This window comes from Panthera onca, chromosome D3, assembly GCF_046562875.1.
Source record: "Panthera onca isolate mPanOnc1 chromosome D3, mPanOnc1 haplotype 2, whole genome shotgun sequence".
NCBI classification, from domain to species: Eukaryota; Metazoa; Chordata; class Mammalia; order Carnivora; family Felidae; genus Panthera; species Panthera onca.
Window position 1 is genome coordinate 16,403,786 of NC_138350.1, and position 27,439 is coordinate 16,431,224.

The window sequence follows — 27,439 nt, forward strand, 5'->3', positions numbered from 1 at the left end:
TTGCATAATGGACACATTTCCAAGCAGCCACTTTCCAGGTTCTTTGTCAAGTGTCAAGGTAAGCTCTTAGAAAACTCCTGCGTGGGCCACGAGGAAGCCATTTCCACCCAATATAGAATGCTTAAGGTGGAGAAAGCTGACTTTTCAATCTTGCTTCAGGGACCATATTTTGTGCATTCAACACAGCTGAATGCAGACAAAGTCAAGAAAATTGAGTGTGATCTCCTGACAAAGATTGAACGGGGACGTGATGTTTGGTGAACTACTGCCCCCTGGTGGTCACCGACAGTGGCGCAGTCATTTGCTGAGCGGGCATTTGTGATGTTACTTCCTGGGTTCCCGGCCACCGTCTCCCGCCCATTTTAAAAGCCTAAAACAGGGATTACAGTCTGGCAGCCCTGCATGGCCAGTGGGCAGAGATGCCAACTGTTAAAAAATCTGGAGAGTTTGCTTCGAGATCTAGGCCTGACATTTCTTGTGAAAAATCAGAAAAATCTGTCAACTCTTGGACACAGTACATTTTTCACACAGTAAAGGGAGGCTAGAGCAGATTAGCTGTTACCCACCTTGGATAAGGCAGGTACGCTCACCTTCTCCACACTCCCCACCTCCCTCTACTGTCTCAGGCCCAGGCAGTTTCACTCCTTGATGGTTCTTATGCAGCTTCTGGATTTGCATCCCAGGTCTAAGCTCATTAAAGCTTAGCTCATTAGGTCTAAGCTCATTAAAGAACTGGGGCCTGAAGAGATGGAAAGCGGACAGTGCCTTTAAAAGCAGATGATGATGTCATCTTATGCCCGGGAGGGGACAGAAGTCCACAAGCCCCATGATATCCAGTTCAGTGTGGTGAGTGACCTAGTCCAGGTAGGCCTTGCATTTGAACACATTATCTGTCTGGCCCCCGAGCCTCACTGCTTTCCCCTCCACTGACCATCCTCCATAATTCACTGGTAGCAGGGCAGCCTGGCCCTCCTCTGGGAAAAGTTTTTACAACATTACTATGCAGGCCATCAGAAGTGAAAATTCAGGGCACTTCAAGGGAACCGTGTTCAAGACCTTCGTTCAAAAGACAGAAACAATACGGGGCCCCTGGGTGGCTCAGTCGGTTGAGCAACTGACTCTTGATCTCAGCTCAGGTCATGATCTCACCGTCGTGGGATCGAGCCCCGTGTCAGGCTCCGCACTGAGTGTGGAGCCTGCTTGGGATTCTTGTCTCCCTCTCTATGTCCCTCCCCTGCTCACATTCTCTCAAAATAAATACATTTTAAAAAGAAAAAAAAAAAAAAAAGATAGAAACAAGAAGCCCCAGAAATAACCACCATCTTGATTTTTTTCGTTTCTTAAAAACACCATGGTTTGTCCTGTTTTAGATATCTCTTATTTGAGTCAACAAAATCTCTTGAGCATTTGCTATGTGCCGTTCTCCATGCCAAGGGCCGGGAGCTGGGGGAATAGGGGAAGAGTTACCAGATATAAGCGGAAGTGCAGCCAGCGAGGGCCAAAGCTGTTTGGTCCCTCACCTTGCAATGCCCTGCACCCCCCCCCCCACCCCCCACCCCCACGCCCCCATGGTATCTTTCATGACAGCACACCTCTGGCCTGGGTTGGGACACTTCCTTTGTGCTGTAGGTCAGTGGCTTCCCTCAACTGGATCAGGCTGAGACCTAAGAAAGGACATGGAGTCACTCCCCCGTGGTTGGAGCAGCCTACAGCTCCGACAGTTTCTTCTGTGAATAACAAAAACAGCAAGGACTTGTGTCTTGTCTAGGAATAACTGCAACAGCGGATACTCACCAAACGTCAGCTTTGTGCCAGACATGTAGGATCTCACTTCGCCCTCACATAAAACTCTATGAAGTACTGTCATCACACTGTCCCCATTTTACTGAAAAGCAAACGGAACCGGTGAGATAGACCAAGTCACTTGCTGAATGTAACTCAGTTTGCAAGACGGCAGAGCTGGGACTGGAACCCCGGGCTGTGTGGCTTCCAGTGGAAACGCCCACAACCACTGCCTGATAGTGGCTCCCAAGGGGAATGTGTGTCATGGAAAAGGTCAGATCTTGAAGAGTCTGGCCTGCAAATCCTGAACTTGGGGCCAAAGGCGAGGCAGTTTGTCTCCATTTTACAAATGGAAAAACTGAAGCTCGGAATAACTTGCCGAAGGTCTCACAGAGCGGAGGTGACAAAGTCTGAACTTCAGCCGGGGTCCCTCTGGCTCCAGTCTATAGGCTAACATCTTAATGCTTAGCATTTCTGGGCATGTCCTGGGTGTTTAATTTCAATATTTGTGAACTAAGACGGAAGTTTCAGCTCTCTGCTTCAAGGAAAAATCTCTATCTCCCTGGAAGCTAAATAAACCAGCCAGCTCCTTCTCGAGCGGATGCCAAGTTAAAAACTCAGGGAGGAAAAGGAAAAGAGGTCAGAAACGACGGCAACCCTGGTACAGCGTCGTGGCTAAGAACAAGGGGCTGTGACGGCAGACTAACAAGGTGGAGAGCACCCTCATTTCACACCTAAGGAAAAGGAGGCCCAGGAGAAGGGCCCCAGGACGTGGAGAGGGAAGCACAGCACTCCGGGGCTGGCGGAATTACCAGTTTCCGACCGCGGCATCTATCATACCCGCAGATCTCCGCGCCCGCGCGGGTTTTCCACGCGCTACTCCCGCCTCTCGCCCGGGCACCGCCCCGCCTGTTGCTTATTGGCCGCTGCGGGCACGAGACCAACACAGGAGCCGGCCAATGGGAGTGGCCCACGGCGCATCTTTCCCGGGGAAGCAGGAGCTGACGCGAAAACCCGGAAGTACGAGGGGCGGACAGGTTGGGGAGGCCAATCCGCCACGACGAGGATGGCGAACCACCCAATGGCGAGGCGAGGCGCCGGGGGCGGGGCCAGGAGCCGGCGGCGGAGCAGGGCCTGGGAGCCGGCGGCTGCGGGGCCTCCGAGCGTCTGAAGTCGGCTGCAGGGTCGGAAGCCGCGCGCGGTAGGAGGGGGAGAGCCCAAGGGGCTCGGAAAGAGCCAGCTGGGCAGGGGGCGGCGGGGGAGTGAGTCCTGGGCGGGGTTCAGAGGGACTGTAGCCCAGCCCCTCTGGGCGTCAGTTTCCCCCTTCCTAGGGTAGTGAGGGGTGAGATTCGCATCTCCTGCCTCCCCTGCGCAGACCCGCGTCCCTGGCGAACTCCAGCCCTGCCGTGTATCCCGTCCCTCCGGGAGCCGCACAAAGCACCTGGATGAAGCAGTGACTCACACCCTCCTCTAAACCCCTACAGCACGCCAAGCGTACCCCCGTTAGGGCGCAGACCAAGCCATTTCAGATGTTATCAACGAGCCAGCTTCCCCATTAGACTCTAAGCCCTGAGCGATCACAAACCTCATCAGTCATTTCTGGGTCTTGGAGGCCCAGCACCAGAAGCAGGCCGGAATAGGGGTACACGGGCCCTGGTTGAGAATAAGGTAGAGGTTAAGACCTGGGCACTCTTCCTAGATGCACTGAGGATTCATTCTTCATGCTTCTGTTTACTCCCATGGCCTTCTAGAAACTGACTTGCTGATTTAGTTTCCTTTGTAAAATGGAGCTAAGGGTAGCTTTCCTTCATAAGGTGTTAAAGAGTAAGTGAGATAATGCACGGCTACCCCGCAGCCCAGTGCTCAGTACACCATAGTTGCCCAATAAATGCTTATTGTCAGCATAATGGTGCTTGCATACCTGACCCCTCCACCTCCACTGCCAGCCCCAAGCACATGCCCACTGTCCCGATGGAGGGTGAGGAGTGGGTCACCCACTGTGGCCCACGGCTGGAGGTTTTGAGATGCTTGGACTGCCTAAGCTCTAGGTGAGATCGTTGCTGGGCAGGCCAGGAAAGGAAGGCCAGAGAGGGGAGAGCAGCACTGTGGCTAATACCAGGGTGAGGGCATGAAGAGGCAGTAAATCAGGCCACAAAAAAAGTTGTGTGGATCAGACACTAGCCCCCAGAACTGCCTTGGCCAATCTTGATGTGTGGCCACAGAGATTTGTGGTCAAGGGAGGTTGGGGGAGAGTTCCTGAATTCAAGTCCCAAGGCTGTCACTTACTCACTGGGTGACTTGGGGCAAGGGGCTTCATCTCTGAGCCTGTTTCCTCATCTGGAGAAGTGGGAGGACGATAGATAGCATCTGCTCCTGTTGGAGACTGGTAGAGAGAGTATGCATGAGGTCCTTGGTACTTAGCATGGGGCCTGGCACACAGTAAGCGCTCAATAAATGTTGAGTGCGGTAGCATTACTGCTCAGAGTCCCAACGGCCTGGAAGTGGCACCAGTCTTTCGGGCTGGCCCCTCCCCGTTTATAAGCACTTCCTGCCTTGCCTCAATCCCCCTGGTCATAGTGAAATAAGAGGTGTGGGAGCCTGCAAGCCCCAGCTGAAGTCAGCAACATATCTTGCGTGTGTCCCCTTCCCCCACTTCATCTCCTACAACTCTTGGTCGCCTGCAGATCCTGCTCTGAGGCAACGGAGTATGTCCAGGGGGCCTGCCCCTCCGTCCAGATGACACTCATGCCGATGGCTTCAGTGATGGCAGTGACCGAACCGAAGTGGGTCTCCGTCTGGGGCCGCTTCCTGTGGGTGATGCTGCTGAGCATGGTGTTGGGGTCCCTGCTGGCGCTGCTGCTGCCCCTGGGGCCCATCGAAGAGCAGTGTCTGACGGTGCTCAAAGGCTTCTACCTGCTCAGGAGCAAGCTGGACAGGGTGCAGCATGCCGTCACCAAGTGTACCAGCCCGTCTACGGAGCTCAGTGTCACCTCCAGCGATGCGGCACTGCTGGCGGTCAGGACCAAGGCCTCTCCAGGTAAGACAGACTGGCCGGCTCTCCTCAACACTTGTTAATTTCATAGATATTTACAGTGCATACTGGGTCGTGTGTGCAGGACACAGGGCCACTATGGGGAACAAGTCTACCCTGAGCTCCCGGCTCAGACGAGCTGACAAATGACTGCCGCACGGCATCACCAGCCTGGTGATGGGGAAGGAGGGGAGCACACCAGGAAGGCTCCCTGGAGGGGAGGCCTGAGCTGAGACCCCAGTGTAAATAGGAAAATGACCGAAAGGAAAAGGCATGAGGGGAAAGTGCACCAGGCAGAGACCCGGAGGGTGAGAGGGCTTGGGCATCCAAGGAAAAGAAGCCAAGTATGTGTTAATGACCCTCAGCAGTGGGTGGAGGGCTGGTGAGGGAGGGCTAGAGCTAGAGAAGTTTCTACCCCCGCGCTGTCCTCTGTGGTGCAGTTAGGAGGCTGAGCATCCCTGGTCTCTACCCGCTGGATGCCAGTAGCACCCTCACGCCCTTAACTGTGACACCCCACCATGTCTCAGACGCTGCTGGTTGTCCTCTAAAGGACAAAATCACCCCTGCTGGAGAATCACTGGGTTAAAAGATGTAAAGAACAGATCAGGGGTGGGGAAGCCCCCAGGGCCTGGCACCGGGGCGTGGGGGAGGGGGGGGTGGGAATGCTGTTCACAGCCTAGGCCTGAAGGGACAGGAGCAGGGATCAGCATCATCAGGACTGATCCAGGACAGCAGGGAGCGGAGAAGATCATACGGGAGGGCCACCTGACAGGAGTTGTGGCCACAGCCACTCACTTCGGCCCTCAGAAAGCTGGGGCTGGGGAGTCCGGGTGATACCTCCCAGGGTGGAGGCTGTGGCTCTGGGGACACACACACACCAGGTGTGGGGCACAAACGCATCCACACACACAGAGAGTGCTGGGACGAGCCCCCTGAAGCACCGGCACAGGGGACAGCGCCCCTGAACATCCCGTGCCCTCCCTACCCATGCTTCTTTGGCTCTCTTCTAGCTGGGAAGTTGGAAGCCAAAGCAGCTCTGAACCAAGCCCTGGAAATGAAACGCCAAGGCAAGCGAGAGAAAGCCCACAAGCTCTTCTTGCACGCCCTCCAAATGGACCCAGACTTCGCAGATGCGCTCAACGAGTTCGGCATCTTTTCCGAAGAGGACAAGGACATCGTCCAGGCCGATTACTTGTACGCCAGAGCGTTGACCATCTCGCCCTACCACGAGAAAGCACTGGTCAACCGGGACCGGACACTGCCGCTGGTGGAGGAGATCGACCAGAGGTATTTCAGCATCATCGACAGCAAAGTGAAGAAGGTCATGTCCATCCCCAAGGGCAACTCCGCGCTGCGCAGGGTCATGGAGGAAACCTACTACCATCACATCTACCACACGGTCGCGATCGAGGGCAACACCCTCACCCTCTCGGAAATCAGGCACATCCTCGAGACCCGCTATGCCGTGCCAGGGAAAAGCCTGGAGGAGCAGAACGAGGTCATCGGCATGCACGCAGCGATGACGTACATCAACACAACGCTGGTTTCCCGCATCGGCTCTGTGGCCATCAGCGACGTGCTGGAGATCCATAGGCGGGTGCTGGGTTATGTGGATCCAGTGGAAGCTGGCAGGTTTCGGACGACACAGGTCCTGGTGGGACATCACATCCCCCCCCATCCTCAAGACGTGGAAAAGCAGATGGAGGAGTTCATCCAGTGGCTCAACTCCGAGGACGCCATGAACCTGCACCCGGTGGAGTTTGCGGCCCTGGCCCATTATAAACTGGTTTACATCCACCCTTTCATCGACGGCAACGGAAGGACCTCGCGCCTGCTCATGAACCTCATCCTGATGCAGGCGGGCTACCCCCCCATCACCATCCGCAAGGAGCAGAGGTCCGAGTACTACCACGTACTGGAAGTGGCCAACGAAGGCGACGTGAGGCCGTTCATCCGCTTCATCGCCAAGTGTACGGAGACCACCCTGGACACCCTGCTCTTTGCCACAACCGAGTACCCGGTGGCCCTGCCAGAGGCCACGCCCAACCATTCCGGGTTTAAGGAGACTCTGCCCGTGAGGCCCTAACCCCGGAGAGCCTCCCTTGGTGCCAAGGGATGACCCAGTGGGAAGCAACACTTAGCGTTTCTAGAAACCTAGCCGTCTCCCAAAGCAAAAGGAGACCGATTAGGAACTTAAGCGTTCTTTACCTCCAAATGTTTTCGTTAAAAAAGCGACAAAACTAAATTATTAAGCCCTGTCTTTAAGGTAACTTATAACTCAGCCCAAGTTATTTATTTTCTTCTTTTGAGCTAGTAAATGTTGTGTGGCGTCCGCTGTCCGTGGTGGTGGCCCCAGTAGGCGCTGGGGGCGCACCGGTGCGCTTTGTGTGACCAGAACACGGGTTCTGGAGCAGAATTTGCACTCGGGTCGGGAGAGGCCGGGAGTGTGGAACGAGGTCTAGGGCCCCAGGAGTAACTCCTCCAAGTGTTTCTGTGAAACTGGCTGAGAGGTGCTGGGACTTCACCTGGGAGGTCAGCACTCTTGGTGCCAACCCGGTCCCGGGTCTGAGAAATAATGGAAAGCTTTCTTTCTGAGAGAGTTTTGCTCCCCTACAAAGAGATGAGCATTGTGACTAATTCTCACTAGTAGGGCAGACTTTTGAGATACAAAATAAAAAATGCTGACAACGTCTCTGTGAGATACCTTGCTTATTTCAAGAAGTCTTTGAGTCCTAGGTGGCTTGCGAACGCGAGTCGCAGAGGCTGGTTTTTTTTCCCTGTCAAGACTCTTTTTCTAATTAAGAATAGCCGAGCGGCCAGCTTGGTCTTCTCTGTGTCTGAATGTTTCTCACACTTCATTTGCAGCAACTCAGACCAGATGTTTTAGTCTCAAAGTTCTGAGTTCGTCACTCGACTGGGTCATACCGCAAGTCAGGTATGGTGCACGTGGCCAAGTCTGACTCTGAGTGTAACATCTTGTGTAGGTGGACATTCAAGAATACATCTGAGAAAACAGATGCCACGTATGAACACCAAATATGCATTTTTGGTAACGAACTGGAGTGTCTCCCGAACCCAGGGAAAACCCTTAGCCATAGTCCGATGTGTCTCTCTTGTCGTGCAGTTTGATCCACGTACTCACCTGACCCCCACCTCCCGCAGCCAGGGTACAGCAAGGTGTCCAGCATTCCCTCGGGGAAGCAAAAGAGACTGCCTTCCAGTGGCCTTATTTTTCTAGGAACTTGTAAAATGATAAAATGTACCACACGGCCAAGTTTCCGCGTCGTCATTCTACGGAAGAAGGTTCTCTATCGATAATAAATGGCAGAGGCGACAATGTGACCGCTGCTGTGCTCCTCGGAGTCAAAAGGGCCACGGGTCCCCCTCCCAGTGACGGAGCACGGGACATCTCACACCGTAGTGCACTCTGTCAGGGTCCAAATGATGGTGAATACATACAAAGTGTGGTCTCTGGCTTGAGAAGTCACACTCTGACGGTAAGGAGGTCACTATTCTTAAGTAGCAGGTGTCTGTATACCTCTTTAACTGTGTAATTAGCACAGAGTAGCTTTCTGAAGGATTAAGAAAAATGTCTCAAGTGGTCCCGAGTGATATTCAAACCTCTATAAAAAATCTTTTCGTATTTGCACGTTGCCGTAAGGTAGCTCTTCAGCCTAACTCTTCTTGATGTTACAGGCACACCAAGGAAGCCTGACGGCAGCGCTCTGTACTATAGAGAAGCGTGCGCTTTAGTTCTGTTGCGAAGGATGTTATTTTAACAGATGACTGACTCTAGTAAAGTATTTTACGACAGAAAGGCCCGAGACTCGGCTGTCTTATCCAAGAGCTGTTCCCGTTTGTTACGAGGATGAAGGAGGAATTCTTGCAGAACGTGAAGTCCTATTTAGATTATCGTGGCAGAAAATAGATCCCAGACGGTAATTTCAACGGGAAAATGGGACAGAACCCTTTGGGTTAGCCACCTACCTGTGCCGGCAGGGAGAAGTCACCGACCTGTCACTGACACTCCCAACTGCGTGCCATTTCGTGCTCCTGTTTGCCAACAGTTCTTCGTTTCCTGGGGAAAACACATAGACCCACTCACATGTTCCCGACAGTCCGTTTCTAGAGCCGTCAACACCCTGAGCTCCAGCCTGAAGAGGTTCGACTCTGTGATGGGCCTGTGTTGACAGGCAAGAGCACAAAGTGAGGGCAGAAGGCTGCCCCCATCAAGAAAACAGAACAGTAAGACAGGAAGCCGCGAGAGTAAAGCCACATTAACCTGGATCAGGAAGGGAATATTCGTGGCTCCTCGGCAGCCGTCCCTGAGCATCCCCAGTCCCCTCACCCAGCGAGCAGGCTTCTGCAGGAGGGTGAGTGGCCATATTCCAAAGAGCACAGGAGGAACCAGGGTCACAGCACACATTCTTCTGGCTGCTTCCAGCAGCCACTACTTGAATTTAATTCAGAAGTAACACCTGACAAAAAATGTTTTGTGCCAAAGAGAAAGACAAGGTAGAGGGGAACCTTCAGATTAAAAGCCTTGGGAGGTTTATCAACCTATCCTAACTTACCGGGGTGGGGGGCGGGGAGATACATTTACAGAACAACAGGAAACTGGCAATATGGTTAGCTGAGGACACGAAGGCATGACTGCTCATGTTTCTAGGGATGATGACAATACTGTGACCTTTAGGTCTTTATCTCTTTGAGGCAGGTGCTACGCCGTTACTGGGGGAGTTCTGTGATGTCCGTAACAGGGAGGAGGGGGTGGGGGCAGAAATGAAGGCCGATGCACTAGATGGGAAATGCTGAGGCTCAGTGACAGGCACATAAGGACTTCCTTTTGCTCTTCTGTCTGTGCTTTTGTGTAATGCTTACAGTTTTCCGTGAAAGATGTAGTAAAGCCTGATGCACAGAGACTTAAAAAACCAGAGAAGTGGGTTGATTTCCATCACACATGAAAGCATTTCCTGATTTCTTCCCCCAGAGTGTCTTTACAAAGTCTGTTTCCCTATTGGACTGGCAATGCTGCTTTTAAAGCGATAAATATTTGACAGAAGCAGAGAGGTAAAAAAAAAAAAAAAAAAAAAAAGCTTAACAGCTGCAGTGCCAATATGCTGCAAAGTAAAGTTTAAAACTGAAGACCCATCACAACGGAAAGGATTTAAATCAAAGGGACAACAGGATTGGCCTTACAAAAGTTCTATTCACACGTGTGTTAGGTAACACCAAGTGCACCCATCTCAAAACACGTCCGGGTTTGAATGAACATCTGAGTACCATTCAGCAAGAAGTTTTTAAGAGAACTTCAGTTTAATAAACAAAGCTAAGTGGGAAGAATTTAAGTTTGCACTTGACATGGCATTTAAACAAAACCAAAGGGCTGAAACGCAATGTTTAGACAAAGAATACAGTTCACTCAACACTAGGCAAAGAAAATGGTCCACGGCAGGTGGCGCACAGAACTCCCGGACAAAACAAATGTCACAAAGACTCGGCTTTTAGGAAACATAAAACAATGGGTGGATGTGTCATTTACAAATACATAATATAAAAACGCGCACAGCCCCCTTGAACAAAAATCCATCAATTTTTTTTTAGGTGACTTCCCCTATCCCCCCCACCACCCCTTTACTAAAATAGGCCATTCTGGTGAATTACTAGCATCTGCCATTTTGTCTTTTAAAATTAAAAGAGTGACGGGCACGTGTGCTGTGCAAGGTGTAAGAGAAGTGTCTTATAAAAGGGGGCCAGAGCCGGCCGAAAACATTTGGACAGGTGGGTCTCAAAACGGTGTTTGAGTTTCACTTCTGTTTCTCACTCCATAAGACACAAAAATATTTTAGGAAACGACACCCTGGGCCCAACCACGGAGTGATCATTTTCCTCCTATTGCCCTCAATATGAGGGAGCGCTTCAAGCCTCTTTCCTTGGACACCCTCATCCCTTTCTGTCTAACCCAGAGGAAAATGTGCAAGAGGGGTGCTGCCCCGGGCCGCTCCATACCCAGAGTACCGCTGGGTGCCGGGTGGTCTTCCTGGCCAGCATGAAGTAAGGCATTTCCCTTCTCCACAGTCCCATTCACTTTCTCAGAAGCAACTTGGCAAAATCGGCATTGGACATCTTGGGTGCCTCGGTGGCCGCTGAGGTGGTGACCGCTGGCCGCGGGGCGGGGCCGTTCTCAGCCTGAGCGGCCGGGGCGCCCGGGCGCTGCAGGGCACGAGGCAGCAGGGAGAGCTGGGTTCTTCCCTTCCCCCGCCTGGAAGAGCAAACACCGAATGTATCCTTTCCAAGCAACAATTCACGGCCCCTCCTTGACTTGGGAAAAGAAGCCAGGATGGTCTTAAATCACCCAAAGCTAAACGGTGAAGACTGTACTTTCAAGGGTCATTTCTGTAGTCTGTTACGAGACAAATTTCTCTCAATGCACAGAGCACAAAGTTAAGAGGTGAAGAGTAAAAACCAGAAAGGTAGGGATGATCCCCGTTCTCCCTGACTCTGAACTGGCGAAAACCGGTTTAACAAACTGCCCCTTCCACAATTTTGGCAAAGACCAACCCTGTGCAATACAGTCACAAGCAGGGCGGATCAAAATGCTGTCATCCTTCGGACCTCACCAACTAACGTCACAATTTTGCCGTCTCATTCCTACCGGCTGAAAACCTCGCTCTTAGAGGATTATAGCTGGGGCTACAGGTCACCCCGGCAAGCTTCTGAATCCACACGTATGCACCCTACTGCCAAAGGAGGCTTTAAAATAACCGCCGCCTAGAAACCGACTGCCCTCAAATAAATCACGTGTATAAACTGTGAACACCAGGAAGGGCTCCGCTCCCCGGCTCACGCGCCGTGCGGACCTGCTCCGGGCACCCTGCTCTGCTGAGCCACGGTGAGCGTCCCCAGCACGGCAGGCCCTGGCTCTCTGCCCAAGCCCGCGTGACTAGCGGGAAACCAGCTAGCGGTGCCGGCCAGGACGGAGTCTGCGCCGGGTGGCACGCAAGCACTTACGCTCCGTAAATCTGCCGCGGCACCAAGGCACCACCTGGCGCTCTCCTTGCTTCTGGCTTCTCTGGAACCTTCCTCTGAGGGGGATTGCTGATGGCCACTTTGATGACATTCTCTTTGACGGTCATGCCATCCATCTTCAGTACGGCCTGCGACGCCTGAGATTCACTTTCATACTCCACATAAGCCAGGCCCTGAAAGAGGCGGAGCCGGAGCCGTCAGGTGAGGTGCTGCGCAGCCAGACACGACTTCCTCCCTCAGTTCTGGAAGCCGGTACCGGGCAGGCACCCCGTCATCGGGTTCCCTCCCCCCACCGCCACCGTCCTTTGTCTACAGATTTATTCGCTGGCCCTACTCTTCCTCTGTTTCTGCCACCGACTGTAACTTCAGATCATCTTTGTGAGGTTGGTACACCTCATGCTTGCTCCAGCAAAAGAAAAGAAAAAAAAAAAAAGGAAAGAAAAAAGAGATAAGAATAACGAAGGAAAGAAACGGACAGACGGACCAGTATAAATCCAGCAAAAACGAATGGATGAGGCGGCTGGACACGGGATGAGCCCTCATGTCTGCACCTCGGCCCCTCCTTGCTTCATAGTCTTCAACTCTCCATCACCCTGGACGGCCGGGGGAACGAGAGGTCATCCAAACACGTGCCTGAACAACTACTCAGAATGTCGCACAAAAAGGATCTCGCAAGGCGCCCAGGGGGGCTAAGGGGAGGACGTGATGGGGTCTCGGGGAGGGACGGGAAGTGGTGGCTAGAGGCCTAGTGAAGGGGCCAGCCTGGGCAAGAGGGCGCTCGCTCCGGAAGAGGGCACCTCGCCCACACCTCACAGCCAGGGGTCTGCGCTGAGGCTCCTGCTAATTCAGGGCAGGTTCCCCACCACGGCCGATGCCCTATTCTTTTTAGCATAATTAGCTGGAAACGAGCCAATCCGAGTCCAAATGCAAGTAGAACCAAGTGTCCTAACATTCTGTCAACCTGTCGTTTCTCAGCAGAGAAACCCACTCAGAACCTAATAGCCTGAACAGATGGAGAACGAGGCTGGCCCGAGCCTTGGGAGGCTAACGCATCGCACGCAGACACTGACCTTCGGTTTGCCCGCCCGGTTGGTAACCAGCCTGATGTCCTTCACGGTGCCATGAGCCTTACAGATCTCTTCCAGTTCCTCTTTAGTGCAGGAAAAAGGCAGGCCCGAGACAAACAGCTTGTGTTTCTCCAGGGCAGTGCTGTACCTGAACACCTACAGAAAGAAGGGAAGGAAACGAAGTCAAGCACCCACAGCCCCATCCAGCACACCACACCCTAGTGCATACCAGACTCAGCCTGGAGACGGGAGCCAACCCTGGGCGCTACAGATTGGTTTTTTTGTTTGTTTGTTTGTTTTTTACTGTTTGTTATTTTTGAGTGAGAGAGCATGAGCAGAGGAGGGGCAGAGAGCGAGGGAGACACAGAATCTGAGGCAGGCTCCAGGCTCCGAGCTGTCAGCACAGAAACTGATGTGGGGCTCGAACCCATGAACAGCCGCATGGTGACCTGAGACAAAGTCTGACGCTTAACCCACTGAGCCCCCCAGGCGCCCCCGGGTGCTGTGAATTGTTAATGGCACCACTCCAAGCAAGTCACTTTAACTTCCTCCTCCAGAACATGGCAAGAATGGAAGCGGCTGATCTCCTAGTGTGGGCAAGGAGCCGACGAGGCAGTATGTTAAATACCTCACACGGCCACCACCCCCCCCCCCGCCCCCTCTCCACTGCTAAATTCAGCGGCAAGCAGCCATTGTTACGGTTCCTAATGTTCTCATCACGTGTCAACCAGCGCGGGCTCGAAGAAACCGAGCCAGGAGTCAGGCCTCAGCTACCCAGCTCAGAACAGACCCCGGTTAACGCGGCAGTTACCAGACTACAGATACCGCACGTGGACGCTAAATGTTAGCGGCTCCAGGAGAAAAGCGTTCGCTCTGTCCACAGCAACCCAACACGAAAGGCGTCGTGTTGCACAGACCCACCTTGAAATCGGGATTTTTGCTCTTATCCACACAGGGGGAAACAAACATCGGCCTCCCTTCTACGTTCTTCCGGTCTAACTCCAGCGCCTGCAGGGCGGACTTCTCCTCTTTAAACTCCACGTAGCAATAGCCTCGGAAATCGCCCCGGTTGCTGAAGATGGGCCGGATCTCCGCCACCTCCCCACAGGCCTCAAAGAGCGGCCGGAGCTGCACGTCCGGCTCACTCATGCTGTAGGGCAGGTTGCTGACGAAGACGGTGATGCTGTCCTTGCTGCTGTCGTGGGGCACCTTGGGCACGTCCCTCTTCAGGGCGGCCGCCCTCTCCTTCTGCTTTGAGGGGGGGTCCACGTCCACGGGCACACTTTTCCCCAGGAGTCCCGCTTCCGGCTCTCGGTCCTGTGCTTCTCCAGCTGAGGGAGTGCTGTCCTCAACCTTTCTGCGTTTGGAAGGCTGCTCTACAGGTTGAAGGAAGCAAAGTAGCAACGATTAAGATTTCTTCTCTTCAGCGAGCTGTTCCCCCTAAGTGCTCTTGCGGGGAAAGTTCTCCTCCCACCACAAACGGCTGGTCTGTGGCAGCTGCCCAGGACACACTCTCTGGACCTGGGCCATACCACGCCCTCTGTCAAGTCTTGCTTCACCCATTCAACTAGTCCCCCCACTTTCTGGGCCTCAGTTACATTCAGGTAAGTGGACTAAATCAGGTGATCACTTAAGTCCCCATCACCCACTCTTTTTTCTTCCTAATTTTTTTTATTTTTGAGAGAGTGTGTGTATCAGTGGGGGAGGGGCAGAGAGAGAGAGGGAGACAGAATCCGAAGCAGGCTCCAGGCCCTGAGCTGTCAGCACAGAGCCCGTCGCGGGGCTCGAACTCACACACCACGAGATCATGACCTGAGCTGAAGGCGATGCTTAACTGACTGAGCCACCCAGGCGTCCCCCATCGTCCACTCTTAATTATACAGTTGATCCTTGAACAACACGGTTTTGAACTGCGCAGGTGCACTTGCACGTGGACTTTTCTGATAAATACCATCCAGCATGGCAATGTACTTTCTCTTCTGGTTTTTGCAATTACGTTTTTTCTGTAGCCTCATTATAAGCATACAGTATAGAACATGCGTGACGCACAAAATATGTGTTAGTCAACTGCTGACATCATCCCGGGAAGGCTCCCAGTCAACGGTAGGCTAGCAGTAGTTAAGTCTGGGGGGAATCAAAAGTTACACGCGGATTTCTGACCGTGCGGGAGGTCGGCACCCCTAACCCTCAAGGTTCAAGAGTCACCTGCATCAAAGGGCAGGGGATCTCCAACTTCAGGTGGCAAATGCTCTAGTACCCCTTTTGCTGGGGCAGCAACGGAGGGACGGGGCCGGGAGACTTGAATTTAAACAAGCCCCTTGGGTGACTCTGCAGTACGGGCTCCACATCTACACAGCACTGCAGTCCCTAAACTGTTCACTGCTGTCTCGTGTCCTTCAGCAGAGTTTAACAACATTCCACTCCAACCCATCTGCCCCACTGCCTCCAGAGGAACGGTCCTGGAAGCCAATTGGCACTGGCCCCACTTCCAGACCTTTCCATCAACTCCCCACTGCCTTCCTAATGAAGTCTAACCATTGCACGCTGCATTCAAGAGCGGCCCTGAGTGGGCAGGCCGGCCAGCTCCTCCGGCCTCGCCGCCCCCAGCACGCATCGGGGCTCAAACCCAGCTACCTGCCACTCAGAGAAAATGCCAGGCTCGTCTGTGCCTCGTGCCTCGCTGTCAGTGGTACTGTTTGCTTTACCTTTCCCTTCCTTTGCACTTGACAGCGACCCCTCCCGCCTCCAGATGCCGAGATGCGTGAAGTCTTTCCTGCAGACAGCTGACCCGCCAGTGGCCCTTTGGCCTCCGCCATTGATCCACACCGTGCTCTCCCACGATCCTGACTACCCACCACTGCAGTCACGTCACATCTGCCTTTCCTGCTAAACCTGGAGCCCTAGGACTGTGAGCTACCCATACATGGTCATTCTGAAGGCCCCAAAAAGGTGCATAAGCAAAAGGTCGTTCAATTGGATGATGGCTCCATTACTATTTCCCTCTGGTTGACACCATTGTACTAGGAAAACGTATGGCGTCCCTTAATGTCTAGAGACAATGCTTTTACCTTGACTGACGCTGCTGAAATAAACCTGACCCACACCTGCCCAGCCCTGGAATGGCAGGGGCAAGAGAAACACTGGCTGAAGACTCTACCAAGTCAGAACCATTTGGCAGGCCGAACAAGGCAGGTGCCCGCGCAGGCTGGGGCTGCGGTGCGGGATGCTGGAGCCTGAGAGGATGAGGGGCAGGGGCAGCTGGGGTGTGGGAGCCCGAGTGGGTGAGGGGGGTTCCACACAGCAGGCAGGCGGAGGGGGGACGATGGTACAGTGGAGGGAGTGGAGGCCGGGAAGACAGGCCGAGGTGGCTGCAGGGCAGGGAATGGCACACGGCGTGGAGCCTGAGCAGGGGGAAGTCACGCATGTGGACGGTGGAGAGGGACAGGAAGGGTGATGGGGCACCATGCGAGCAACTTATTCTCACATGGCTTAAGACAAAAGTTCTCTGGATGTTTTTCATAACTTCACTGGAACTTGGAGATGCTCCCAAGTAGCATTTCCAGAAAGCTTTACCTTCTTCATCATCGCCCCACTCTTTCTCATCATCCTCTTCTGCTTTGCGCTTGTCTGCGCCTCTGGTCTTTTTCTTCTTTTTTAACGCTTTCTTCTCAGCCCGGGCCCTCTTCCGCTGTTCTGCCTTTTCTTCTTCTTGCTGGGCGAGCGCCGCTTCCTTCTCCGCAACCTGGGAAGTTGGGAACACGGACGCATCACTAAAATGCGGCGACTGCGGGAACTCTACGGACCCATGGGGAGTGGCGAGGAAAGGGGACTTGGGAGTGGAAATTCACTACCCCAGGGAGAGGAGAGGTCGCCAGGAGGAGGAGGAGGGTGTCCTCACAACTTTCCCGGCCAGGGCTTATCCAGGATTCTTAGGGTTCTGTGTCTCAAGTCTACAGGATGCTCTGCAGTGTCCCCAGGAATTACTCACCAGAAGGAAGAAACACATAGTAAAACCGGGGCTCTCATTAACTGGGACGGGTTCAAGTTCCAATCACCGGGCTACGTGGGGCTCCATTCTATCTCTTTCAACTATAGCCCAATAACTTTTAGGTCCCAAATCCCCCCCACTACATACTTATTGCTGGGGCTCAAATTTTGAGCCAATCCGAGAAAATGATACAAGATAGGCTTCAATGCGGATTCAAGTGTTTCACTAATTAATATTCTCTGAGCAAACGATACTTAAGACCTCAAAGGTTTTGACAAGAAATATCCATACGAAACACAGTCGAAACAGCTAGCAGAGGTTCTAGGACTTTAAATAAGCATCGTCACCTTAATTCTCTGCTCATTAACACGAGCTAATCGAGTTTCGGTTTTCTGAACAGCTATATCCCAATCTTCTAGAGTACCTTGACAGAAAGAGAAGCAAACTTTAACTTTTTTGCATTTGCAAGGATGCAACAGTATAAAATTTTCTTAATTTCCCCGCACCTCTACCAGAGATCTCTCCCATCAGACAATAAAAACCGGAGAGTCGGCTCCCCATTTTAGGACTTCCTTATGGCAGGCTTGAGCCTTTCAGAATGTGAATAGTCCTCCCAGATATGTCTAAAACATCCCTTTTCTTTTAGAAGAGACTTGAAAACCAGAATACGATCTATTATGGGCTCTCCATGGCAAAGATTAAGAAGACATTCTAATGTAACGGGTACAAGGCATTTACACGAAGATGAAGGATTTTAAGAGCTGCTCAAATGATAAATGTTAGGGTGTTTTTTATTTGCTTTTGTTGCTTCCGTGTTTTGTTTCCAGTTCCGAGGGGTTCGTACCCCAAATCTAGATCAACACCCATAGATAAATGCAATTTCCTACTGAGAACTTAATACCGAGGCTCTCAGCTAGGACAAGGGACGCACACCCCACCGAGGGCCACGTTCAGCCCTTTGCCCCTCAACAGGCCTTTTGTGTGCGTGACATTGTGCTAGAGCAGGGACTCTGAACTGCGAGCTGACTCGCCAGGGAACAAGTCTGGAGATGTCTCTGTCATGACCGGGGGTGACGGAGGAGTGCTGCCGGTACCTAGTGAGCAGACAGGGCTGCTTTGCCCACCGCAAAGAATGAAGAGAACCCTGTGCCAGGGCGCATCACAGAGAGCCCTCCTTGTACCCAGAGACTCTCAGAAGAGGGGCGAGAGGATGTGGACTCACTAGCGAGTGCCATCAACGCTCTAATCACTGAGTGCCATGTGAGCGGCTGTACCCGTACCCAGTCTGTCCTCAGACTATAGTCTTGAGACCAACCGGCAAATGGGACAGACTCCAAGCCAGAAGCCGAGAGCGGAGGGGCCCCACCTTCTGTCCTCTCCATGGTGAGCAACACTTCACAGACGTGCTCGGGGTAGTCACTGGTGCACTGGACGGCCCGGTGCAGAGCCTTCCTACAGTGCTGGGTGTCACCGTGTGCCCTAGGACAGAAAACAAACCGTGGCTGCCACCAGGACACAAAGCAGCAGGCACAGAGAAGGAGAGGCCGTGTTCTCACAGGCAGCGACACAAGATCAGAAGCTCTGCAGCAACTCTAGCTTCTGAGGAGGCTCTAGCTTCCAGAACTGCCCACAGCTCTTTGCACCACTCTGCTTCTAATACTTTCTCCTTTCTCCTCCAGTCAAAAGCTAAGGCTTTCTTCTAAGCCACTCTTGCCTTTAGCAACCAGATGCTGCTGGAAAATGCACCTGGGGCAGTAGTCTGCGACCAGGTGACCTGCCTTTACAGCACTGGCATATGCAACACAGGTGGGAGATCTAAGAATGCCATATAACTTGATCAAGTCCTTAGAGAAACTCTAGAATGCTGTCCTACCCAAGGGAAGAATCACTGATCCAGCAGACTGCCAGATTTCATGCCCAGAGTCCCATCTTTTGGTAACTGCTGTTACTAAGAGAATACAGTTTATTGTGATTAGCAGTGGAAAGATTGCTCATCCCAATAAACAATATTCTCTTAGTAACAGCAGCTATGAAACACTACGTTCCCATTTCTAGTTTTTAAAAACTTACAAACATATGTAAATATTATAAATACGTATTAGGACGCTAAAAAATAAAAAATTAGAGCGGCGGTTCTCCGAGTACGATCCACGTCACCCCAGAGGGTCTCCGAGACCCTTTCAGGGAGGGGATCTGCAAAGTCAAAACTACTTTCGTTGTTACTGAACACGAACTGACTTTTTCACTGTGCTGACATTTGCACTGACGGTGCAAAAGCTACGGTGGCCCTTAGCACAAATCAAGGCAGCACAGTTTTCACATCCTGCGGGACACACATAAGGTGCTTTTTCTGCACACCCGAGTACGACGGTTGTCCCAAAGAAGAGATCCTTTTGTTCAGGGGGCAAGCTGAACTAGTTTGTTGTCTCAGGAAACGACATTTTTACTTGAGAAAAGAGCTGAGCGACAAAACCTATGGTTATGGAGACCTGAGAATCCGGCAGACGTTTCTGAAAATTAATGAAGTGGGTTCGTCACTTCAAGGAAAACCACGAACTGTATCTGTTGCCATGTTAACAGCGCAACTTTCGAGTGAAAATCCCGATTTAGGAAAATCCGTATCTGCCACTTTGAGGCTGACAGGTTCCACCTGAACAGACTTTTCTAAGATCACCAAAACGATACCTTTTAAAATACCGTATTATGAAATGTGTCGATACTGTGTAGAGCTGCGTGACTCAGTGATTGAGTGTTTTCCACATGAACAATGCAGGTCACAGAACCATGCATATTTGGTAAAAGGTCCATTCAAAGTACAAAACAGACCAATGGATATTAGCGTAAGAGTCTCAGAAATCCAATGATACGGTTTCAGGTGCCACATCACAACTATTAAGAAACTGCTTGCTGGGGCGCCTGGGTGGCTCGGTCGGCTAAGCGTCTCACTTCGTCTCAGGTCATGATCTCAAAACTCATGAGTCTGAGCCCCGCATCAGGCTCTCTGCTGTTAGCGTGGAGCCCGCTTCAGTTCCTGTCTCCCTCTCTCTCTGCCCCTTCCCCAGCTCGTGCTTTTTCTCTGTCTCAAAAATAAATAAAAACATCTAAATAAACTTTTTAAAGAAACTACTACTTGCCGAATCTTGCTCTAGTATGAAAGAATATCCATACTTATCTGAAAAGCTTACTAAAATACCCTTCTCTCTTCTAGCCTCCTATCTGCGTGAAGCCAAATTTTCTTCCTATTCTTCAATGCAAATTCACAATACAGCAAATGCAAAATCCAGCAATCTTCTAACCCAAACTAATGATACTCGCAAAAATACAAAACCATGCCACTTTTCTAAGTTATTTCGGGGTTTGGAAAATAATCATTTTTCATAAATAATATATTCTTTATGTTAAACATAATGAATTTATTATCGTGACAATAAAATTATGTTTCAATCTTTCACTTTCTAATACAGTGATATTGATACTTAGGAAGATGTATCAATGTTTCTAATGTGGTCCATTAAATACACAGAACTCACATAAACAAAAGCTGCTCCGGGTTCTTAAACTTTAAGAGTGTAAGGGATCCTGACCAAAAAATCTGAGAACTGCTGGTCTAGAGGAATATTCAACAAGCTTTTTTTTTTTTTTTAAATGGTTAGTTATTTTCAGATAGCACATGTGTGCATAGGGGAGAGCCAGAGAGAGAGAGAGAGAGAGGGAGGGAGGGAGAGAGGGAGGGAGGGAGGGAGGGAGAGGGAGAGAGAGAGGGGGAGGGGGGGCGGGGGAGGGGGAGAGAGAATATCCCAAGCAGGCTCCATGCGGTCAGTGCAGAGCCTGATACGGGGCCCAATCCCACAAACCGTGAGGACTTGAACTAAAATCAAGAGTCAGATGCTTAACCCACTGAGCCACCCAGGCGCTGCTCATAAGCTTTAATAGTAGTCATATCTCTGGGGATGAGATGGGAAGAAACTTTCACTTTCTACCACACAGTTTTGTAACTGTCTATTTTGAGTACATGTTGTTTTTTAAATTGGGGTAAAATCCAAAATACTCAAAAAGAATACATAGACAAATATATTTATTGACACACAATGTTCAAGACACAATGAAATAGAAAAGCTGGTCATATTTTTTACATCTTCCCCCCCGTGATAAATATCATTGGTCACATCTTATTTATTTAAAATAGCTTCAGAGATTTATAATGTACGCTATCATTCCATTTTCTTTAAAACAACAACAAAAAAATTACAGAGCACCTGGGTGGCTCAGTCACTTAAGCATTCAACTCTTGATTTAGGCTCAGGCCATGATCTCACAGTCATGGGATCGAGCCCCACATGGGGCTCTGCACTGGGCGTGGAACCTGCTTAAGATTCTCCCTCTCCCTGTGCCCCTCCCTAACTCGTGCATGCGCTTCCTCAAAAGAATAAAATAAAAATAATTTTTTTTTAATGTTTATTTCTTTTTGAGAAAGAGAGAGAAAGAGACAGACTGTGAGCAGGGGAGGGGCCGAGAGAGAGGGAGACACAGAATCCGAAGCAGGCGCCAGGCTCTGAGCCGTCAGCACACGGAGCTCAAACCCACAAACGGTGAGATCATGACCTGAGCCAAAGTCCGGCGCTTAACCGACTGAGCCACCCAGGTGCCCCTAAAATAAAAATAATTTTTAAAAAATTTCAATCTAAAAAAATCTCAAGGAACATACCCAAACTATTAGCTAACAGGGGTTATGTCCTCTGGGTCTGTCGCTACAGAAAATTTGGGGTTTTTTTTCTCTTCGTTTTTTAGTATTTTCTACTCTTACATCCAAAGCAAATATAAAAAATAGTTCCCCCCAAAAGTCACAGAAAACATTCATCTCCAAAAATCAAAACAAACCAAAATAACAAACAGAAAGAAACGCACGGCTGTAAGACAAGCCCAAGCATAAAACAGGAGGTTCGGTTCCCTAGCCTCGCCCATTATACACACAGCCACCAACAAAAGAGAGGCTAATCGGGGCGGGGGGGGAACCCGGCCTGCGGTAAGGAGCAGGCCCAAGCTGGCAGGAGTCAGCCGGGAGGGAAGACGGGTTACCCCTGACAAGCACCACCAAAAGCACCCCCAGATCAGTTACCTTTCCAGGTTGTAATATTCAAGCCACATGTTGGCATACTTGGCGTTCCCTTTGGTCATGATGCTGTCCCAGAGTTCCCGAGCTTTCTGCATGTTATTGCACAGTCGAGCCTGAAACGCATTAATGGGCTCCGTTAGGAAAGATTCAAACCTTACCGACGTTGGCACCCATAGCAAAACATACCTCAAACAGACAGGCTTTAAAAACCCCCCCACTAACTGTGCATGTGACGTAACTCCCTGGACATTCCCAGCCACCTTCCACGGCGACGGGCTCGGCTCAACCACTCCAGCCTCTCCAAGGGGACAAGCCTCTAGCTGCCTGCCTAACCTATTTGACAGCAAAGAGCAGGAGCCCACAGGTACTTACGACAGAACTAGCTAGACAACTGTGTTTTATTTTTATCAAGCTGAACTACGAGTGTTTAATCTGAGGCAATGCGGAGAAAGAAAGACTGCTCTAGGAGGAGGCCCCCTGCTGTGCCACTTGGGCAAGCGAACCTCTCTGTGAACCTGACAGACATCCGTTTCTTTGACCTGACCCCTCTCAGAAAATAAAATGTGCTTCGAACTTCACAATTCTGGAAGTGCCTGGGGGGCTCAGTCGGTTAAGCGTCCGACTGCGGCTCAGGTGATGATCTCGCGGTTCGTGGGTTCGAGCCCTGCATCGGGCTCTGTGCTGACAGCTTGGAGCCTGGAGCCCGCTTCAGACTCTGTGTCTCCCTCTCTCTCTCTGCCCCTCCCCCGCTCTCTCCCTCTCTTTCTCTCTCTCTCTCAAAAATAAACATAATAAATATATGTTAAAAAAAAAAAATTTCACAGTTCTGTGAGCTGATCAAGGGCGGGTTCCGTATCTTCTTGACTCGGGGTCCTTGGTCCAACAAGAACACTCAATTCACTGTGTCCCCTAATTATCCGTCAAACTCCTGTCTCCTACACGAGATGAGAGCCTTAGGAGCACGAGGCAGGTCTACCTCCCCAGCACACAGTGAAACACCTGGCGAACAGTCCACACCCGGTACAGCCTGACGAACAAGGCACTGAGGGACGGAGGCAAGAGGTGCAGGGTGATGGGCGTTCCAATGTCCGCCACATAGCTTCTTAACTGCGTGCCAGTGTTTTCTCTAAGGTATAAGTGAATGTGCACCGAGCTAGATATGTAACAGAGACCCTTACAGACCCTGGACCATCACCTAAGACTCGGACTCAACTTCAGCCACATTAACGACACACACGTCCCTCAAAGCGGGCTGGAACCGACAGGCGTGTCGGAGACGTTTACCTCAATCCTAGCCCAGTTCTGCATGATCATGCAGCTTGGATCTCCGCTCTCATTGAAACCTGTAAGAACAGACTTAGTCAAAATCAGAAATCAATTTAGAGGCCCGGAGCCTCTGACTGAGAAGACACATCCACCAAGAACAGGAGACGAGCGGAAAAGGGAACGGGTCGAAGCCACACTTACGCTCCTCCACCTCCTGCTTCAGATACTCCAAGGCGCGAGTGAACGCAGACCTCAGCTCTTCCAGCTCTTTACTGGAGTCTGTCAGAAATTGCAAAAGAGGTTTGGCTTCGTGAAACCACATACCGTGTCTTTTTTTATCTTTTAAATCCCACAGTGAAGCTCCTGGGGGCCTGTTGTGCATCTGGCATCAGCGCCTGCCCTCATCACATAGCTGGGGAGAAAGGCTACAACAGCACACGTCACGGACAGCACAACAAAGGTGAGCACGGGGTGCCGCGTGTGGGACCCCAGCAGAGGGGGTCTCGCCCAGCTGGGAGAAGGGCCGAAGGCCACCTGCATGAGTGCAAGTCAGGGGTTTCTGATGCTTTTTTTTTTTTTTTTTTTTTTTTTTTTTTTGAGGAGAAAAGGGAAGAAGGCAGGGGATCCTACAGAGATTCAAAGATTTCAAAGACATACAGGAGTCCTATCTAAAGAACTATTTAGGATCTACAGAAGGGAGAGAGGAGAGAAATGAGACTAAAGAGGCTGCAGGAGCCAGAATAAAAGAGAAGGACCTTAACTCTCTTCCTTTACAACTCACAGCAGGACTTGTTAGAAGACTTCAATAGCCAACATTTCTGGGGGCAAACAGTTACCAGTGGCTGGTCTACATCATTTGCCTAATCATGATGTATCCGGGCAACCTGGGACATCTCAGCAAAACGTATGTTGAGAAAAAAGTCAGAACCGCATCTGACACACGAATTGAAATACCTTGTTTGAAATCAACCCTTCTCCTCAGGTAATCAAGGTACGCCTGCCAAATTTCCACATAATCAGTGGCCTGAATGAAGCCGGCACTCAAAGCTTTCTCGAAGGTCGCTGGAATTGAAGAAAAAGCCAGGATTTGTTACCAATTCAAAAAGAAGCTGATATAAGTTCTCAAGACTGTTACAAAAACCTCTACTGACTATCAGATACTGTATGACTTAAAACAATAATGACAGGATACAACAAAGTGAAGTGAGCTAGAGAGACATGTTCAAAAGAAAAGCTACTACAGGATTTGGACCGTGTTCTAAAAGGGGTAAATTCCACACGATGTCCTACACTAAGAGAATTCCAGGCCAAGTCAGATTGGAGAGAAGACCCAACTTCTTGGAAAATCACAAAGAATGTGAGCATTCTTTGGCTCTGAGAAGACAAAAACACAACCAAGTTATCTCCCACTTAGGGCCTTTTTTGTCACTAATACCCAATATCCCAAACTCAACACCCAGAGAAAGGCTGACCTAATGACTCTGTGACAGCTATCTTTCTGGCTTGGAACAGAAAGTGTAAGAGTCTTCCCACAAAAACATTCGCACCGGAAATCACTTGATGGTCAACTCCGTGTCTTTCCATGGCCAAGAGGTAACGGCTCCACAGGGCGACTGTCCAGGGGCAGTTTCTCACGGCACGATTATGTACAGATAAAACCAAATCCTTTACTTTCAGCTGCCGATCCTATGATAAAGAAGTTCACGGTGAGGAGATAAAATGCTACTGTTACAGGCTTCACCATCCACGAGACCTTTCCAGCACGACCAGCTGACAAAAGAAATTTCCTTAGAAATTCTCGTGACTGCTCTCTTCGACAAAAAAATCGCAAAGGGGAATTGAGGAGAGGGGAGACCAGACATGAAAACAGCTTTAAGGGATATCAGCCTATCCGCGTGGATGGACCCAGTTTGCACCCTGACTCAAATCTTTCGTACGCACATACCGACGTACTCGCCAGTGAGATGTGACTTCTGGATCTGCTTCACATGGAAGGGGGAAGAAGGTAAGCACACAGATGGAACTAGACTAGTGCCGTGAGTTAACTGTTGAAGCTGGGTGACGGCACGCCAGGTTCCGCCTTTCCTCATCTATGTACCAGGTGTACATTTTCTCCAGAATACAAAGTGAAAAGAAAAACATTGGTGTCGCAAAGCCCTCGACAGGAAAACCGTGCCCATTTTTCCCACAGTTAGCGTGATCAGTCTGATGGGACTTGAAACAGCAGAACCTCACGGGTCGGCCAACAGGGCGAAAGGAAGGTGAGGGAAAGGGGAGAGCGCAGAGAGGAGCAGCACACGGCTGACTCCCAGCGCCCTGGCTGAGTTCCTTCGCGTAGACTCTCAATCGGTAAAAAGGAAATGAAGTTAGAACAAGTCAGGTCGTCTTACTAGGTACTGACTGTAGCGGATCCACAAATCTGGGACGAGGCAGTTCTCGACCAGGGCGCGCTCGAAGATCAACTGGACGCGAGCAGGGTCGCCGATTTTCATCTCAAAATCGATGTACGCCTGATATTCGGCCAGTCTGGGTGCCTCTGCTTGCAACTAGGGAAGGCGGGGGAAGCACAATGAGGTCGAGATGCGCCACTCGACACCGGGAGGAAGCACAACACATCTTCATATTAAATCCTGGCAAGACTGGCTACGTCAATCGGAATCACCAATCCCCACCCCGGGTACCTCCGCAATCTGACCGGCAGAGTGAGGGTCGGGGTGCCTCTCCACGGCAACGGTTACAAAGACTCCATCAACCCTTTCCCGGACCCATCCCTAGGCCACAGGATTTCTGATGAGAGCATCCACCAGAAACCAAATGAAGGAGAAACACCTTTGCCAATGACCACGGCTAGCCATCGCTCCGAAGAAGTCCCTTCCTTGGCCTACTGAGCGAGTGAGGGCAACCACACTGGAGCACTTCGGTGCCGTGAGGCACTTCAGGTTTCTCATCCCACATACCAGCTCCCGCCGGGACGCAGGCACAGGCAGAAAAGGGAAGACACGAGGCCGAATGCTGACTGCTCCAAAGACCAACAGTCCGAATTCTTTTCAGACAAAAACCTTATTCAACTTTGCTTTTCAGCCACCCTCTGCTGAAGATCCTAACATCAAACTGGATGAGGATTTCACCAATGACGCTTTGAGAAACACAACCACCTCCAATCATTTACATGTGAAAAAGGGAGACAGAGCACACGCGGGCCAGCAGGAGAGCACGCACGCTCTGAACATAGAAAGAGGGCGTTGTAGAGAGCCTCGGTTTCTAGTTGTAATGACAAACTAGTTACGCAGGCAGACTGCCACTGAAAACAACTTAAAATTGCTGGATTAAATATGAAAAACGTCTTGAAAAACATCAGCAAACCGGCAAAGAAACAAGAAATACTAAGAACAAAATCTAAGTGAAGGTTAAGCCTTTGCTGGTATAAGATCTATTAAGGATGTGATCTTCACAATGAGGTGTCATTATTACCCACTTACATTCAAGGCGACCGATACACAAGGCGGCTAAGAACGAAGTCTGAGAGCTAGTAACTGGCAGAGCTAACATTCAAACTCGAGGTAGCCTGGCTCTCAAAGTCTCTGTCCTTACTATGCCACAAGATACCAAAAACAGAGCCAAGAAGCCCAACTAACCCCCAAAAGGATAAATACAAAGATATCCACCCCTGGACCTACTGTAATGAAATTACAGGACATCAAACAAAACCAAAGAGATCTTAAAATGGGCCAGAGAAAAAACAAGGATTGGCATCAAAGAAGCTGACTTCTTAACAGCCAACGACAGAAGCAAGACAGGAGACGTAACTGTCAGTCGAGAATTCTACATCCTGAGAAATGAACTTTCAAGGAGACCAAAGTGAAAGACCTTGTCAAATTAAAACTGAGACCATCTGTCACCAGCAAATATCCAGTGCAGGAGACTCTCAAAGGGTATATCTGAAGCAAAAAAAAAAAAAAAAAAAAAAAAAAAAAGATCCCAGATGAAAGCTCTACGATGCAAGACGGGAAAAAGAGCAAAGAAAAACGGGAAATGCACATAAGTGAATGCAGACAGGGTGGGGCTGTATAATGCAAGATTAACAAGGATGCCTCTCAGGTTAAACAAAAAGACAAGAAATACAAGAACACAAGAGTGTAAGTCTGAGACATGGTAAATGAAGC

At 50.6% G+C, this 27,439-nt stretch overlaps 2 protein-coding genes, 1 long non-coding RNA gene and 1 pseudogene across 5 annotated transcripts in view; 2 read left to right on the forward strand and 2 right to left on the reverse strand.

Annotated features, from left to right (window-relative positions):
- Window positions 1-1,317: 1,317 nt before the first annotated feature.
- Window positions 1,318-3,655, reverse strand: LOC132665462 (uncharacterized). Its single transcript, XR_009604159.2, has 4 exons — window positions 3,368-3,655; window positions 1,795-1,885; window positions 1,593-1,664; window positions 1,318-1,443 (listed from the first exon to the last, which is right to left on the reverse strand). It is a non-coding gene; the product is annotated as an uncharacterized LOC132665462 (long non-coding RNA).
- On the forward strand, window positions 2,850-7,505 carry FICD (FIC domain protein adenylyltransferase). Of its 2 annotated transcripts, none has more exons than XM_060612481.3 (3): window positions 2,850-2,983; window positions 4,467-4,819; window positions 5,824-7,505. In XM_060612481.3, exons 2-3 carry the CDS (start codon window positions 4,519-4,521, stop codon window positions 6,897-6,899), a joined length of 1,377 nt encoding a protein of 458 aa, XP_060468464.1. In that variant the 5' UTR covers window positions 2,850-2,983; window positions 4,467-4,518; the 3' UTR covers window positions 6,900-7,505. The 2 variants fall into 2 exon arrangements, with proteins under 2 accessions (XP_060468464.1, XP_081646844.1); XM_081790718.1 differs by lacking the exon at window positions 2,850-2,983 and adding an exon at window positions 3,797-3,902.
- A 2,605-nt stretch (window positions 7,506-10,110) lies between these two features.
- Window positions 10,111-27,439, reverse strand: part of SART3 (spliceosome associated factor 3, U4/U6 recycling protein) — a 36,026-nt gene continuing 18,697 nt past the window's right edge. For both annotated transcript variants that reach the window (XM_060612480.3, XM_060612479.3), the window contains exons 7-19: window positions 25,667-25,822; window positions 24,824-24,962; window positions 24,231-24,338; window positions 23,478-23,555; window positions 23,295-23,353; window positions 22,014-22,123; window positions 18,264-18,376; window positions 17,245-17,321; window positions 16,483-16,651; window positions 13,831-14,285; window positions 12,913-13,065; window positions 11,825-12,015; window positions 10,111-11,075 (exon numbers count right to left, since the gene is read on the reverse strand). In XM_060612480.3, the coding sequence (XP_060468463.1) occupies window positions 10,898-11,075; window positions 11,825-12,015; window positions 12,913-13,065; window positions 13,831-14,285; window positions 16,483-16,651; window positions 17,245-17,321; window positions 18,264-18,376; window positions 22,014-22,123; window positions 23,295-23,353; window positions 23,478-23,555; window positions 24,231-24,338; window positions 24,824-24,962; window positions 25,667-25,822 (1,986 nt within the window). In that variant the 3' untranslated portion in view covers window positions 10,111-10,897. The remainder of the gene's footprint in view (window positions 11,076-11,824; window positions 12,016-12,912; window positions 13,066-13,830; window positions 14,286-16,482; window positions 16,652-17,244; window positions 17,322-18,263; window positions 18,377-22,013; window positions 22,124-23,294; window positions 23,354-23,477; window positions 23,556-24,230; window positions 24,339-24,823; window positions 24,963-25,666; window positions 25,823-27,439) is intronic.
- On the forward strand, window positions 11,185-11,318 carry LOC132666170 (small nucleolar RNA U3; annotated as a pseudogene).